General features: G+C 44.6%; 1 protein-coding gene and 1 long non-coding RNA gene across 3 annotated transcripts; one reads left to right on the top strand and one right to left on the bottom strand.

The window, feature by feature from the left end:
• Nucleotides 1-232: 232 nt before the first annotated feature.
• On the bottom strand, nt 233-16,127 carry LOC128760631 (inner centromere protein A-like). Of its 2 annotated transcripts, none has more exons than XM_053868187.1 (10): nt 15,959-16,127; nt 13,178-14,120; nt 10,267-12,421; nt 4,004-4,104; nt 2,907-3,000; nt 2,696-2,840; nt 1,578-1,702; nt 1,322-1,509; nt 1,179-1,254; nt 233-1,089 (listed from the first exon to the last, which is right to left on the bottom strand). In XM_053868187.1, exons 2-9 carry the CDS (start codon nt 14,116-14,118, stop codon nt 1,182-1,184), a joined length of 3,822 nt encoding a protein of 1,273 aa, XP_053724162.1. In that variant the 5' UTR covers nt 14,119-14,120; nt 15,959-16,127; the 3' UTR covers nt 233-1,089; nt 1,179-1,181. The 2 variants fall into 2 exon arrangements, with proteins under 2 accessions (XP_053724162.1, XP_053724163.1); XM_053868188.1 differs by having other exon boundaries at nt 234-1,089; nt 1,179-1,251.
• Nucleotides 2,025-5,344, top strand: LOC128760632 (uncharacterized). The gene is made up of 3 exons (XR_008414853.1): nt 2,025-2,267; nt 3,988-4,119; nt 5,226-5,344. It is a non-coding gene; the product is annotated as an uncharacterized LOC128760632 (long non-coding RNA).
• Nucleotides 16,128-16,305: the final 178 nt, after the last annotated feature.

Here is a 16,305-nt window from a genome sequence, read left to right as displayed (position 1 = left end):
GCCTCTTTGTGTCTTCTCAAGAACATTTTTAAATTCAAATGACAACTTTAGTTGAATGTCCAGCGAATTGGCTGACAGAAATCCCAGATTTAATGATGCACCATCTTTCACTAACAGGATCTGAAGTCTGAGTTTAAATTTTTAATGACCTTATATATGGTCACAAGCTCCTTCATGGACACGGAGGCTGAGTTGCTGTTGCAGTCCCCAGAACAAAGATGAAAAGAGAAAGATACATCAAAGTTGGCAGTGTGTACTTTAAATTACATTTCCGGTGTTTCAAACAGATGCAGACATTCAGTGAATCTGTGAGCAGCCCCCACTTTGGGCTCATAATTCTGGGAGGAGATCCGTACAGACAACCAAAAGAGTAAAAAAAAAAGATTTTGCTTTAATAGCATAGAGTAAATCAAATGTGATGAAGAATGAAGGTCAGACGATAGAAAATGATTTAATAAAAATTCCCATATATTCCATTTATCAATCATTTCTGATCACTCAGGAGTTACCCATTAATTCAGAGGCACTTTGACACTCAACACAGGTCAGCAAACACTCACTCCTCATCCTCACTTCATCTCATGAAACATAACTATGAATCTATCGCTCATAAAAAGGCATCTGTAACATAAAAGCTCTGATTCCCTCGTTCCCTGTGACTGCAGTTAGAAACAGAAAATGCGTGATGTTTTAAAGTGCTAAGTAAGTTCACTGGCGAAGCTTCGCAATGTTAATATCACTGTACAACGAGAATGTTAAACTATTCCCTATATCCCCATGAGTACCCAAAATACGATGTACAAATATAAATCTGTGCTTTGCATAGTATTTTCCATTTAAATTCTAGTGTCATCGGGATGATCTTATAAAACCAGAGAAGGCAAGATGGCAGGACATACATTCGGAAAATGGATTTGATGTTACAAATATGTACAAGACTTGGACATGGTCTCAGTGGGCTGATCTGCAGGTCTCTCTTCCCGCCATTAAAGGTCCAAAACGGGCCCTTGAAGTGCAAAACGCCACGAGCGAAGTGAGACACAACAATCTCCTGAGGATGGATTCTTGCTCAGTCGCATGGCCTGCCTCCTGAAGAAAATGAAAACGACATTTGACAGACTGCTTGTCACAATGTGACACTTCAATCCAGCTTCACATGCCTCACATACTACACTCACCTGCTATACACCTTCATGTTGACTCAGTCTCTTCTTCGACTTCAGTTCTTTCAGCCAGGCAGGTGAGGCAGCACTGCTGGCAGACAGCAGAGATCATTTCATCCAAACGCCTCATCATGAGATCTGAAGAAGTGAGTCCTCACCTTCCTTCCTTTCCACCGATCGGCGGCAGGACTCTCGCGGCTCCTGCCATCTGAGCGGCCGAGCGAGGAGATCGGGATAACACCGAGGGAGAGGGGGCAGCCTCCTCAACAGAACTCGCTTCCCTCCCTTCTTCTGGTTCGTCTTCTTTAGCTTCGGTGCCTCCCGGCCCCCTCTTTTTTAATTGAGCCTTAGGGAGCAAGTGGTGCAGTTGTGAATCTGAACCAACATTTTCTCACAAACTCTGAGTGAACTTACAATTAAGGCTGCAGGGCTCATGCCAGGGAACATGGGGACTCTCTGAGAGGTGGGGGGCGAGGCCACCATCTTCGCTGGAGACGGTTCGTCTTCTGTATCTGAATCTCTCTGCTTGGATGAGATGGCTACACCGCAAGAGAAGAGAGTTTTGACTGGTTTCTGGCTTCAGTTTCACAGGCAGATCTATACAGGGGGACAGCTGAGTCCAACATGTTCGTCCTCAGCAGTCTCCTTTCACAGTATATAAAAGTTAGGGCTCTCCGTGAATTTAAGGTCACTTGCCCCACCTACATAGGAGACTTTCCAGACATGAAGTGGGAAGGGTTTGGGGCACTTTAATTCTAAGAGCTGCACTCAAAGACAGATGATGGAACTTGTCATCAAAGAAGCCCTTCAACATAGCTAAATGCTGTCAACAGTGGGGGCTCAACACAACTGTCCAGAAAACCTACATAATTCATCATCTTGAAATAGGAGTAATGAAGTAGAGTAGTATCTATCTAGGAGTTTTGGACCGACCACTGCCAGAAATGGAAGGTCAGTACTTCTAGTTGCAGTGAAGGAAGGAGGTGGTAGGATGACAAAAATGAGAAAGGTCAATGACCATCTCAGGGGAGCTACAAGAACATCTGGCAACAGCCAGTATCGTTCTTCACTGTTCCACTGTTCCAGTGTAATTGGACTGATAAGGTAAGCGTTTCCTCAGAGTTCATCCCAGTCGCATGAGGTAATGTGGAGAAGCAGTTTGTAAAAACATACGTTTTAAGACGCAGCTATTCAGTCTTTGAACCTTCAGAGGACAACAGATTAGGATCCTCAGCAGAGGCCGTAGGTGTAAATGGCTCACCCCATCAGAACAACACATCATATAAGTCCAAAACCCCTCATACAAGATAAACAATCTGCTGGCTTCCATCTCAAGCAGCGTGGCATGGCAAATGTGTGGGAGCTTTTCCTCACACCTTCATAGCAAAAAGGAAAAGACTGGAGATGGAGAACCCCAGTGAAACACATCGTAGAGAAATAATTCTCAAAAATGCTCAGCAGCATCAACTAACGATCATTAGACCCATTATCTGGGAACACCCACTGGTTAATAAACCCGCTGCCTTAATTACCGGTTGAGTCACAAGTCCTCCAGTCCTGGTTCTCAGTTGGAGCCACCACCAGACGTTGGGAGCGTGATGGTCGTTTTCGACTCCTCCTCCTACTCAGGCTGGCTTTTGACCTCTGAGCGCTGGTATCCAGGAGCGGGACTGAGGGCTGCAGACACCAGCCAACAGCATGAGTCTCTCCCCACATGACCAAACATCTGTCCTCAGCTGTTACCTCTGGGAAAGGAGTCACTTCTGGTTCTGTGTAAAGATCTGGACTGTCTTCCTCTGTGGGTTCCTCTGGTAGTTCCTCAGTGGCAGGTGTAGAACTGAGGAAGAAGAAAACAGTAAGAAGTAACATACATGCATGTTACTGAAACCGACACAAGGGGGCAGAGTGCTCAACTGATACAGCACAGTTAAGATAGAGGTCAACAATATTAACTTGTTATCAAAAATATGCTTTGTCAGGACTGTTTAGGCAGGTCAACTTCGTCCAAACCCATTCGGCTCATTATGCCGTGTCATCCACAAAGTTTCCACAATATTTTTTTGGACTTAGTGGGCCAAGCTCTGCTCCTGACAATCAACAGAGGGTTAAACTAGGTGGAAAATCTATTGTTCTTTGTTTAGACCGAAATTCTTCCGTGGATGATCTGTCTATATTTTAGCCTAAATCTAGATTATAGAATATCCTTTCATTTCCTTTTAATCCTTTCATTATTATAGTCTAGATTAAAATAAAAAACATTTTTAACAGTGAATGATCAATGAACAGTCTAATAGATCTAAACTTAAAACAGCAAAAAGCCTTGTCTAAGGACCATTACATATGTATTACATTTTTTTTGACATTTTTTGACCAATAAAGTGCTCAGTGGGCAGTCGCACTGTGCCATGGTCTTGGTACTGTCATGCACTCTTGTCGCTCCCGTCATTGATCAATCATAAATAAACTATGTAATTGTTCTCCTGCTCTTCACTGCTGAGCCTAGAAGTTCAGTAAGTTACATTACACACTAGTTTCCTCCTCCTTTCTCCTTTGTAGATCATTCACTGATCAGTTACTTGTTTTTTTTTTTGAACGGCTTCAACTGAGATTACATTTTTTTATCTCCACACCTGGGTCTTCTCCTGTTCCTCCCGTAACAATCATCTTCACCTTCACCTAAATCGAGATGACTGTATTGTTCAAACGCTGTAAACCATCATTAAATAAAAATAGCTTTCCCAGGCCGCCGTGTGACGACCATAAGGGACGCTTCAGACGACAACAGAAGGAAGCGTAAAGTAAGCAGTGCTTGTGATGTTTACAGGACTGGGCCATCATACCCGTCAGCTTCAGTCGTCTGTTCATCGTCACCACTCTCTTCTTCTGGCTCAATCAACACATCTGTGTCTTCGTCGTCAACATCTGTGCGGCCCACTTCGGCCTGAAAGGGAAAATAGTGAGTTCATTACAGCACAAATTTGACGATTGAAATGATGAAACTTCCTGAGTCAGTTAGACAGCGCTGCAACAAGTGCCACAGTTTAACCTCACTGTTGAGAATTAATTTCATTGACTATTTCATTTTAACTTTTGAACATAAGCAGCATTTAATTTCACATTATTTGAAAAACGAATGGGAGATGACTAAATAATCCAGACAGTAATTGAGATAAAAAACAGTGAAAGTTAACTTTGGCTGCCATTAATATAGTACTTAAAGTAATGGACCAAAATGAGACATTCACAGCTCAAACTGAATCGTCCTGAGAACAGGAAGCACAGACACAGGCCACGTTTACATACAAACACAACACAATCCAAATTATGCACCAAGTAAACAGGAAACCAGAAATAACCATAAAGCCATGAGTCACGAGTCTCTATAAACAGCCGTTAGCTCTCACTACGCTGTTTATACTCAAATAGCACATTTATAAGCCAAAATATCCAGACTGTTCAAATACTTCTTAAACACTCAGGTCCCATCTTGCAGACTTGAAAGGCTGAAAGTGAAATGTGGATTGCCATTCAGGTATGTGTGGAGGGCGGAGGATGAGCGAGTCAAAACAGGAGTCATTACCGTATGACAGTGTAAGCAGGCATACTGTATTCGGTGTTTGAACAAAAAACTTTCTATTTAGCTGCTGTAGTTCTTCAGTAAGTGACAGTAACTTCTACTTTTGCTGCTGACACAGATTCTGAAAGTTTTCTGTTGCTATCTATATAATGAGTAGACTTGTGTGGGGGGGGACATGAGGAAAGCAGTCATGGAAAGTGAAAAAGAACGTAGCATCCATGACTTGTTTTTTTGCGTTATTTGTAGTTCACTGTCGTGCAGAACTTACAAAGTTTTTTCCTAGCGAAAATGCAATATCCTGAATAACTGAATTACTGAATAAAATTATTTTAACATGCATATTTTTTTATGCAATGCAACAACTGTGTTTTATAACCGTTTTGTAAATTTACGTAAGCAAAAAAGGTCTAGAGCTGGATGCGAACATTCTTGCACGGAGGCACCAGTGTCGCACAACTCAACTGCCCATTTATGCAATGTTCCAGATGTGTGTCGGTGACCCTGTGGAAGGGAACCAGAGTTCCTAGAGGAACCCCAAATGAGGATGCAGGGCAAAGTCCACACATAAAGGGCCCCTTTTTAATAAACAAGTACATGTTAGTAGCTCAATGTGCTTCCCTTCATTTCTACAGCATTTTATGGCGGACAGGAAACATCAGACAGGAAAAACCGTCTTCTTCATTTGTCATCCGACTCTTCTATCAGATAACTGCTCTTCCTGAAGCAAACCGCCGACTCATTTCTACACGTCTGGTTATCTGGACACATTGTAGAGTCACATTTAATCCATGTTAACAGGAGGCTATTGTCACAGGCTGTGTTTTAAGTCACAATGCTGGCCTTAATTTCAGTAGCTATTTTATCAAGCATTGCTTTAATGTGACGTTGGTTCACTACGAAGTTGCTGATCTTCACAAGAAGACTGAGTCGACATACTCGCCTGCTCATCAAGCTTCACAGGGAAATCATTAGCGCTGTCTCTGGATATTTTTGTTCATCAGACAGTTTTAATACCCGTTTCCTGCCTCCGTAACTATCACCGGCACTTCTGCCCCGCCAGCGACTGGTTCTGACAGAACCCTCACAGACCACCGATCTGGTATCCTTCAGATTACGGGTTACGAAGATTTTTAATCTGGCCAGCCTCAGAAAATCATATCAACGACATAACATTGACTTAAATAATGAACCCAGCCACAAAAAAATGAAATTTGTACTCCAACCAGGGAACAATCTGCACACAGGATCTCAACCATATTATCATCAAAGGTAGTAGGCCTGCTCACAAGATGGCTACACTCTAGACACAGCGACCGACACTCTACTGTAGACACAGCAACCTATGTGGCTCGTGCAGTGAACTAGAGTTCACTACGTTTATTAAATGCTCAAAATACTATTTTTAAATGTTCAAAACTCTGAGTGAAATGGCTTTTATACAGTATGTTGCATTGATCAACACACACACGCCTGGCAACAGTGAAATTTCAGCACTCATCGTGGGCCTGAAATCCAAAATGTATTTACAAATAATTTGAGATGGGACCATCGACCGACTTCCTGATGATCCTTCCACCATTGGCTGATTCCACCTGAGCAACTCAACTGTTTGTATAGCCCGACTTCATTCCAGAACAAGCTCTCAAGCAGTTTGTGGAAAAACTCCTGAAAAGATCAACTGTCAAATATATATCAGAACAATTTGAGGCAGTGATGTAGCATCCTAGACATCAGGAAAGTATTAGTTTAATGTTGTCGATTGACTGACAGACATCCTTCTACTCGAACGACTGAGGTGGTCAACTCCCCTCCACTAAAGAACAGTGACCATGATGCACCACACACGTCTTACACTGCGGGCAGCGGCTGGCCTCCCCTGCCGACCTCTGCCGGACAACCTCTGCAAGGATCTCCTGCTGCTCCGGGCAAGACTCCGAAGAGGCAACATGGCTCTTTGGATTCTTCCATTCCAGTGTCCACCTCCAACATTCTCTTCTTTATTCTTCTTCTCATGCGTGCTGCCCCACATGAAGTCAAGTGCCCCTTGTAAGGAGTGTCGAACGCTGCCCACCCAGCCTGCCACCTGCAGCTGCGTGGCGGACAGCTTCCCCTCCAAGTACTGCATGAGAGGCTAAGCTGGGGTCAGTATGGCGGTTGGTTACGTCTCACCGACAAGTTAGCGGAATATTTCTTTGCCACACTGCAGAATCGCTTCACCAGTTTTGATCACGAGGCCGAACAAACTTGAAGATTCAGATCAGTCAGAACTTCTGAAATCCAGTATCAGGCTGTTGTTCTTTGTGAAAGACGCTTCCAACCTGTCGGATCATGCACTGCAGTCCTAGTGTATCCGTTCCCTCCGTCACTACTGGAGCATATGCTAAATCCAGACAGGTCCACACTGAAACACCCTGTGTATCTGAAATCTAGAACCAGGAAAAAACAGGAAGAGCAGTGAAGTCGAGCAGCACTGTAGCTGGATTTTCTTAGCTCTGATATGTCCAAGAAAATGTGTGTGTGTAAGAGGTCAGGCCTAGTGTGTGTGTGTCAGGGTGGAAAGAGAGCACACCATGTTTGGTCAACTCTGTCCAACTGGTCCATCTGGGCACAATGTCTGAGTTTGTGTCTTAAAATGTCTCTTGTTAGTGTCTTCTTGTTGTTGCACACAAAACAGCTGAACCCAAAATGAAACAATTTGCATACAACAGTGATATCCAGATAGTTGTTGAGTTTTTTTTGATGCGCAAGGGTGACACCTAGTGGACGATGATGACAAAGCACAACAGTTGTAAGAAACGAGTGAAAAGGGTATTTTAAAGTAGGTGAAGGCTAATGTGGCCTCTTGTTGGTCTGCTCCGCCACATACACACAGAGATGTGTGTTATCACAATGACGCACATCGACACAGAAAGATGAGAGCTCTGCAGTCTTCACAAAATATGCTGCATGTCCAAACAAGCCATGAAGCGATCTGCCTGGGCCGGCCTTTCATCTGCGCTTAGATTTTCCTGATGATTTCACACATTATTCATGCTTGACATAAATGATGGGCAGGAGGAGATTGTTTACAGCAGCTATTCAAAATTATTTTTACAATTACAGGAAAAGAACAAAACAAAAAAACAAGGAATATGAAGTGAAGCAAATGTGAACAGCAAGTATGTTCTATCATCAGAAGGATTGACAGAGATGAAGGAAGTTAAGAACAGTGAAAGTGAAGATTTACAGGAGAGTCGTAATGTAGACTCAGGAGGAGATTCAGAAGAGTCGGTGATAAAGGCCTGGATGATGCCACTGGAAGTGACTAGAAAGGACCAGATCAGAAGCTAGCATATCTGAGGGACATGGGGAGTAGTTTAGGGACAAAGTCAGAGGTGCTCTGTGGGGTGGGGAGACGGCGTTGTAATCTTGAGTGAGATGAGCATACAAGTGGTTCGCCTCTCTATTTGCTCCCTGTCCACATGACGGGCGACTTTGCGGTACTTCGAATGACGTACACAAACTTGCCTCATCTTCCTTAAATATTTATCTCAACAGAACTTGAGACTGTTTCAAATTACTCAAACCAAGTATCTGCATTTATTGTATATTAGAGGATAACATTTGTCAGATCTGGCTAAAGTTGCTCAAGCTACCAAGCAATCCTGATGGTCAGGGCACAACTGCACATACGTCCATTTTCTTCCTCCTACCCAAGTCGCGAGGATAACGGCTGCGGCTTAGAAGCCTGTGCTTCCCCCAACTGAGTGTGGGTCTGGGCCTTGTAAGCAAGGCAGAATAACACACCAAAGGAGCAGGGCTAGGATAGACAAAATGACAGTTTGGACATGGGAAACAAGGTAGAGCTCTACAAAATAAACACCGGCTCCACAGCTGTTTGCAGTGAAGCGGTTAAACATTTCTGCCAAACAATGACATACCACTTACTGGCAGAGGCTCTACTCTGAGTCTAACCTGTCTGAATCACTACAAAGCTGGTGACCACAGGTGAGAGGAGAAATCCACCATTGGAGGGCTTTGTCTTCTGGGTCTTCACCACAGGACTGAACACAGTGCACTAACCTGTCTCAACATTTCCAACTTTTCCTTACTAGTGAACAAACTCTGATAGACATGAACTCTGAACCTGGATATCATCTCCTACCTGCACAGAACTCGGAGCCCACGTTATGTTTTGAGAGCACCACCTTGCTTTCCTTGTCTGGACAGGATATTCCACCCTTTTCTAAATGAAACCCAGAAAAATAATGACTCTTCCCACTCAGCATTTCTCCAGTGGTGACTCATTTTGAGTGTTAATTTTTCTTCGGCTTCAGTCAAGTTCATGTGAATTTCCTGATTCAGACAATGACAGGTCTGTCTGCATGGGGTCGTATGCTCTCCACTTGTGTGGGTTGTGTTGGTTTCCCTGAGCACTTCGGTTTCCTCCCAAAGTCCAAATAACATTCAGATATCAGGTATCTGTTTGTGTCAGCAAGTGTGCCTCTCCATCTGCATGTGTCCTGTGGTGGACAGCAGACCTGCCCAGGGTGTCCACCATCTCTGGCACCAAGATAGACACCACAACTCCACCGCGCCCCAAGCCTTGTCTTCTATCACCTCCAGATAAGAAACCATCAATTTTAATCACCTCGCAAACTGTATTTAGTCTTAATATGGGCTTCATGTCTTTGGCTGCAGCCCCCACAACCCAGCCTCTAACAAACAGAAGGATATGTGCATAGTGTTGATTATTTGAATCAATATCTTCAATGGTCTAAATAACATCATCAATGAGCATCTGCTGGACAGAGAAAACCTTTCTTTGTTTCTTTTTTTTTATTCATTTCAGGGAATGGTATGGAATGCTATGATAAAAATAAATTGACATGAGTTCAAAAGTTGAATCCATAACTTAGGATATTTTTACATTTTTCTGTAGTTAGGGTTGTGAACTATTACTAGGGAATAAATACCAAACAAACTGAGCATGTAAATAAAGTCCAGGCTCAGAAGTTCAGATGTTTTGCATGCACATTATTTGGGTTTGTTTCCTCTTAGAGCCGACAGAGCTTTCCCTTTACCCCTCCTGCACACGGGCATAGCTTTTCCGCTCTTGTTTAAGCTTAAAGAAAATACCTTCTAAAGAAAAACGGTATTGACTGAACAAGCTATTGGGAAGAACCTTCTGTAGATTTGAGACTTCATTCTGAACTCGATCTCCACTGATGATTTTACTGATGTCTCGGGTGTTGAATAGACCTCACACACACATCCTTTCCGGCCACACTTGTCCCTTGAGTCACGCCTACGTCCTCAGCCACGCGAGCATGCAGACAGGTTCTCACACTAATCAGGCTGAAGCAACAAATGTATCGCTCTGCTCGAGCAGCAGGAGTGGAGGTGAGGCGAGCGGCTGATTCACCGCTCAAACAACCACAATTACATGAACACGTGTGACGCGGCTCAGACCTCACCCTCTCTGCATCGGCCACACTTCCTGCTAGAGCAGCTCCTTCAGTGAAACGGCACAAAAGTTGGTCTTACCTCTGGTGTGAGGACATCGTGGCCTTCATCATCATGTGACTCTCCCTGCTCCTTTTCCTCCATCTCCATGGAGAATATGAGTTCCCCATCTGTCTTCACTCCATCGCCTTCCTCTGTCTCTTTGTTTTCAGGCTTCGTATCTGACTCCAGAGGGAACTCATGAGCAGGAGTGGGATCAGGGATGACCTCCTTCACCTTCTCCTGCACTGTAACTTGGGGCTGAATGATTGTTGAGGTTGGAATCTCCTCCACAAGCACCTCATCCCACGAGATCAATGGCTTCCTCTCGACAGGACTGGATTCCATTTTTGTATGTGAACCCCATTTCACTGGTTTCACAGAGAAGTCATCAAAGTCGACCTCAATCAGAGGTTTCTTGACAGAGAAGTCATCGTATACTACTTCGATCTGACCTTCTGGAGAGACAGGGCATCCTCCTGTTGTTGAGTGTTGGGGAATATCTTCAGAGTCAAAGTTGATGAGACTTTGGTTCCTTTGCCTCTCTTCATCCCTCAAATTTCTTTCTGCTTCCATCCTCTGCTTCAGTTCTTCTGCATGCAATTTTTCCAGATCTTCTTTCTTCGTCCCATCATATTCCATTCTTTCTTTCTCCTCCTCTCTTGCCCTCTCTTGTTCTCTCCTTTGAGCCTCCCTCTGTCTTTCCATCTCTTCTTCTCTTGCTCTCTCCTGTTCTCTCCTTAAAGCCTCCCTCTGTCTTTCCATCTCTTCTTCTCTTGCTCTCTCCTGTTCTCTCCTTAAAGCCTCCCTCTGTCTTTCCATCTCTTCTTCCCTTGCTCTCTGCTCTTCTCTCCTCTGAGCATCCCTCTGCCTTTCCATCTCTTCTTCTCTTGCCCTCTCCTGTTCTCTCCTTAGAGCCTCCCTCTTTCTTTCTATTTCTTCTTCTCTTGCTCTCTGCTCTTCTCTCCGCTGGGCATCCCTCTGTCTTTCCATCTCTTCTTCTCTTGCTCTCTCCTGTTCTTTTCTCTGCATGTCCCTCAGTCTATCCAACTCCATCTGTCTTTCTCTTTCTGCTTCTTTCCTCTGTTCCTCTTTCTCTCTTTCCAGTTCTATTTCCATTTTTCTATTCCTTTCTTGTTCCTCTTCCCGCATCTTTCTTTGGAGTTCCATTCTTTTCCTTTCCTCCTCCATCTGCTTTTCCGCCCTCCTCTCTCTTTCCCCAGCCACCTCTCTCAGTCTTTCTTTCTCCCTCGTCCATTCCATGTCTCCCAACTCGTCCAACTCGTCCACTGTAGGCGTCCCTGTTTTATTGACCCATTCTTTTTCCCATTCCTCCTCTCTTTTCCTCTCTTCGTGCATTTCAGCTGCCCGTAGTTTTCCATGTACTGAAACTTCTTCATGAATCTCTCTTTCTTCTCCTTCGTGCCTTGGCCTCCACCTGGACTCCCTGTGTTTCTCTTCCTTCTCCAGCTCCTTCACTCTTTCCTGTTCCTTCTGACTCTGAAGTTTTTCAACTTCCTCTTTAGCTTTTTCCGGATCCTGCTGTCGGTGTCTATGCAACATCAGCTCGGTTTGTCTCTCTGTCTCTATCTCTTCTTCCCTCAGTCGTTTCTGTTCGCTCTCTTCCTCTTTCGCTCTTTCCATCTCCCACTCTGACATTATCGGTTTCCCCTTATCTTCTGGCCTAACTGTCTCCTCCACTTTCCGTCGTTTCTCGAACTCCATGTGTTTCATCTGTTCGTCCTCTTGGTTTCTAAGCTCATTGTCGTTGCTGTGGAGAATTCCCATCTGTCTATATGAAGGCACTGAAATCTCCTCCTTTGATTCCTCACCCGGTGCCTCGTCCTCGTCACTGCTTGAGTCCGACCCTGAGCCCAGAATAATGGGCGGTCCTCCATCATCTCGTTCCACGACACCAAAGCGGACAGACCGCCGTTTGACATTGTCCCTCTTTGGAGCCTTGGCGACCCCTTCATCGGGCAGGCTTTGAGATCGTAGTCGGACTTTGAAGTCTGATGAGTCATTATTGGATTCTTCTCGCTGCTCAGTGGACTCTTTCTCCGGTGGAGCATCTCGTGTCTTGGCTTGTGAGCTGTCCTTGTCTACCTCCAAAACAGCAGACGGCTGCCCGTTCTCTGGTTCGGACTTGACAGGTGGAGTTGTTCCCTCTATCATCGGTGCAGACGGGGATTCATCACTTAAAACAAGAGGAAGATAAATAACAGTGTTAGAAGATTTCGACAAGCAGAGCAAGGCAGTCCCTTGGTAAAGCCAAATAATGATAATGTGCACTGTTGCACAAACTCCAAAGGGCAAATTGAACTTGTAAGGCAAGTTATCTCTATGCAGATGCAAAAAATGCAACCCAAAACCAGGACCTTTTTTTTTGCAACATGAACGACAGACACAGCATTCCACTCACATGCGAGATGTCAAAGAGGCAGTACTTCACTGCATTAGCCAAAAGGGGCAAGAGTTTTGGGTGCATGTCACAGTGCATATCAGCTGATTCATCGTTGCCACGGACTCTTAGAAGAGCAGTGTCCAAAGAGAAAGTGAGAAGGCTTCCCGATAATGAACTCCATTGCAAAAAAAAAAAGAAAAAGACAACTGTTTGTGTTCATATTAGAAAATAAGGTTGTGATATTTATTCCTAAAGGCTCTAGAGAGCAGCATGTTCTGATAGCAGATACTGCTCCTGGTGTCGGACCAAAGCTACACAACAGGAAAAAATCAAGTTGCCCTTGGGCAACTTCGTAAATACCCAGTTATACCTGTGAGCCCACATCTGACCTACATTGCAACATGACAGGCGTGCGTGAATTTATCATGGAAGGTGATTCTCAAATGAGCATAGGCAGTTTGATGTGTCTGGCTTGAAAGCACTTGTTAGAAGTTCTGATCATTTTTTTCATGTCTGGTCAAGCCACAGACGGGAGCACAACCAACTAACCTTTTGGGAGTTCGAGGTACCACTGGAGGCCTTTTCTCAGTCTTTGGAGCGTCTGGATTCGACTCAGAGGTCCAGTTTTTGATCCTCTCCTTCACCCCTCCTCCTCCGTTGACGATATCTGGCTCCTCTCTCTTGGTGGCAACCTCCGGCCTTGACGAGGAGTCAAACAGGAGACTGATCCTGCGTTTTATGCTGCCCCCTCCCTCAGTTTCCTCCTTGTCAATTTCTTTCGTCTCTGGTGTTGCACCGCTCTGGTTTGTCTGGCCGGTGGGGACCGTCCGGGATGCATCTTTGCTGGTGATTTTAGTGGGTGCAGGTGCACCACCTGACTCAAACTTTGAGGTGAGGTGCATCGACAGACGCTTCCTGGAGCCCCCCCATGTGAAGGCTGATTCAGAAGAGGAGGAATCATGGTTGCCTGACTGGTCCACGTCTTGCTCGCCAGATTTCTTTGAAGGACCCAGCTCCTTCATCACAGCACTTGTCTCAGAGCTTCTTTTTGTCTCATTGGTGGTTTGCACATCTTTTGGTTTGGAGGTGGTCTCAGTCACTGTGGTGGTTCCATGATCTCCTTTGATAAAATCTTCTGTCGGGGCCAGCACAGACGTGGGCTTGAGTGGAGCGCTTACTGGTGCTGGATGAGGTTTTTCAGCTTTGGAATCAGGGGTCTCTTCAGCCGTTGAGTATTTGGTGACCTGACTCACAGAGGCTTGTTGAGGCAGTGGTTTTTTAACAGCCGGGGCTTTGGAGCCTGTTGGTGCAGTCTGCTCTCTAAGCTGTGGAGCTGCTGTCTTAGGAGCGGGGTTAGTCCTCGGAGCGTGGATGGAGCGAATGGCAGTATTCTTCTGCAGTGAGAAGGGCTTCGGAGCCAGCAGAGGTTTGGGAGCCAGCGCAGGCTTCGGCCCGCCTGGAGTCCGGGAAGCTTCCACAGAGCTCTCCATGACTGGGCAGCAAAGACAAGAAAAAAAATTGTTGTGTTTACGTGATTGAAAATGAAGCTGAGTCAACATGCAACAGCAAGGAGCTGGATCAAGCCCGTCGGCCTGTATATTTTTGTTTAGATTTATCAAGCAGCCTGAAGTTCACCTGTGCTGACAGAACAGCTGTGAATCTCCCTCGACCGAAACCTTTTTCAGATAAACAATAGATATCTTCTGTCAGTCCGACACGGTTAGTACCCAAACAGTGACAATGACCAGTTTCATACTGCCTTTTGTATCATCCCAACGCTCCATATTACATCTCAACTCAGAGTTTGTACCGAGGGGCCTTCAGTATCCCGCAACGATACCAGTCAAAGGTTCCTCGAGCATATTGAAGTGCTGCTATCTAGGGCTCTCCATACAATACATTTTAATCTCAATTAAACACACTAAAGCTGAGTTAACTTGCAATTGCTGGAAGACTGATCACACATTTTGTACCTTTTCTCTATGTAAATTAAAGTAAGATTTAATCAACACAGTGGCCAATAATGCTTACAACGTTATGCTTTTAGCATGTTTTTGAACCTTTTCAACGGCTCTGCTGTTATTCTAAAGAATGTTCTTGACAGTGTCTTTTATACTGCTGTAGCTTGTGGGGTGTAGTGTAATTCACTATGGCCTCCGCCTAGTGACGTCAATTATATACACACTAGATGAGAGTGGGTCACAATGAAGATTTTCTCTCTCACCACTGTCACGCTACAGCCTTTTGAACTACTGACATCACACGGACTTTTTCATTGAAAAACTCCTGTATATGGTTGTGGACTGACAATCTTTTGTTCACTTTCATGCCAAGTATGTACAGTTAGTTAGTTAGTAAAAATCCTTGAAATATAAACAAGAAACGTATTTGAAAATTTCAGCTGTAAAAAAATATATATATATATATATTGCGTGTGCGTGTCAGTGGTGTGTTGATATTGAGCACATTTGTGGAAACCATAATGTCATCTAAGAAATCAAAGTTTGAAGATTGATCTGTTTCATTGTCAGTCGTTTTCAAAAGATTCCAGTTCTCATGTGAACGGCGGAACCTAACACGTGAACTTTGAGACATATCTTCCAAACAGAAATGCACAGCGATCTGCTGAGTCATCGCAGCAACAGAATCAAACTAAAATCTAAGGGAATACCCAGCAACTCCCATGGAAACCACATGAAAGTTAGACGCATATCAGCACAAATCTGTCCCTCTAAACACCACGGGCGCTGAATCCTCCAAGTCATCTGGTTTGACCTGAAAGAGTTTTCAACCAACCGGTATCTCCACTCCATTCGCTTTAAAAACTGTTTCTCTTCAGCTGCAAGTTAATGGTTAAATAACATTTGAGTTCAGCAACAAGCCTCCAGAGATAAAGCTGTCCAGCTGTTGCTGACTGATGTTGATTCATTCTTGTGTATTTAGGTCACATTTCAGTGAAAACGGCTCGGCAGCAGCGCTTGGCTTTATCTGTGTTTACCTTCTCTGTTTACTCTCAACGACTCCTCTCTCCCCGTTTTCATGTCTTCGCAATCTGGACGTGATGCTGCGGCGACTATTACACGGCGTTATATCGACGTTATTACCACAACAACTCTTGTGTTTTTCTTTTTTAGTTGACTTCGTTTGAAGACATATGCGTTCTCTCCTGGTTAATAAGTGACGCGCAGCAGTCAACTCTCAGTCGTTGAACCAGCAGTTGGACAAATAGAAGAGAAAATAATTGTTGACAGATTTCACCCGACAAGATGCTGCACCTGCTCAACAAGTCGACGCTAAGAGACTTTTTCACTCGTGCTGTGAAGTTGTTACCTTCTCACGCAGTCATCCGGACAGAGGACGGAAGGAAGCGGGAAGAAGTTACAGAACGCTGACAGTTTTCAGAGAGCTGTTGTGCTCTTTCTTCTCCTCAAGTCTGAGAAACAGGACGTCAGAGTGTGTCTGCTGCCAGCAGGCACTCCCTCCTCACACACACACACAAACACGCGCGCATACACACACGGAAACCCCGTGGGCTCGGGCTGCCTTCAAAATAAAAGCTGAGCAGAACGTTAGCTTTCGGTCGTGTTCCAATTTTGGATAATAACAACACTGTTTAGCCGTCTATTTTAAGACAGTATAAACTGTGCACGAGCGCAGATGTTGTTGTGCCTGTGAAG

Source organism: Synchiropus splendidus, chromosome 6 (genome assembly GCF_027744825.2).
Source record: "Synchiropus splendidus isolate RoL2022-P1 chromosome 6, RoL_Sspl_1.0, whole genome shotgun sequence".
Classification (NCBI taxonomy): Eukaryota; Metazoa; Chordata; class Actinopteri; order Syngnathiformes; family Callionymidae; genus Synchiropus; species Synchiropus splendidus.
This window is presented reverse-complemented; position numbering and strand designations above follow the sequence as displayed.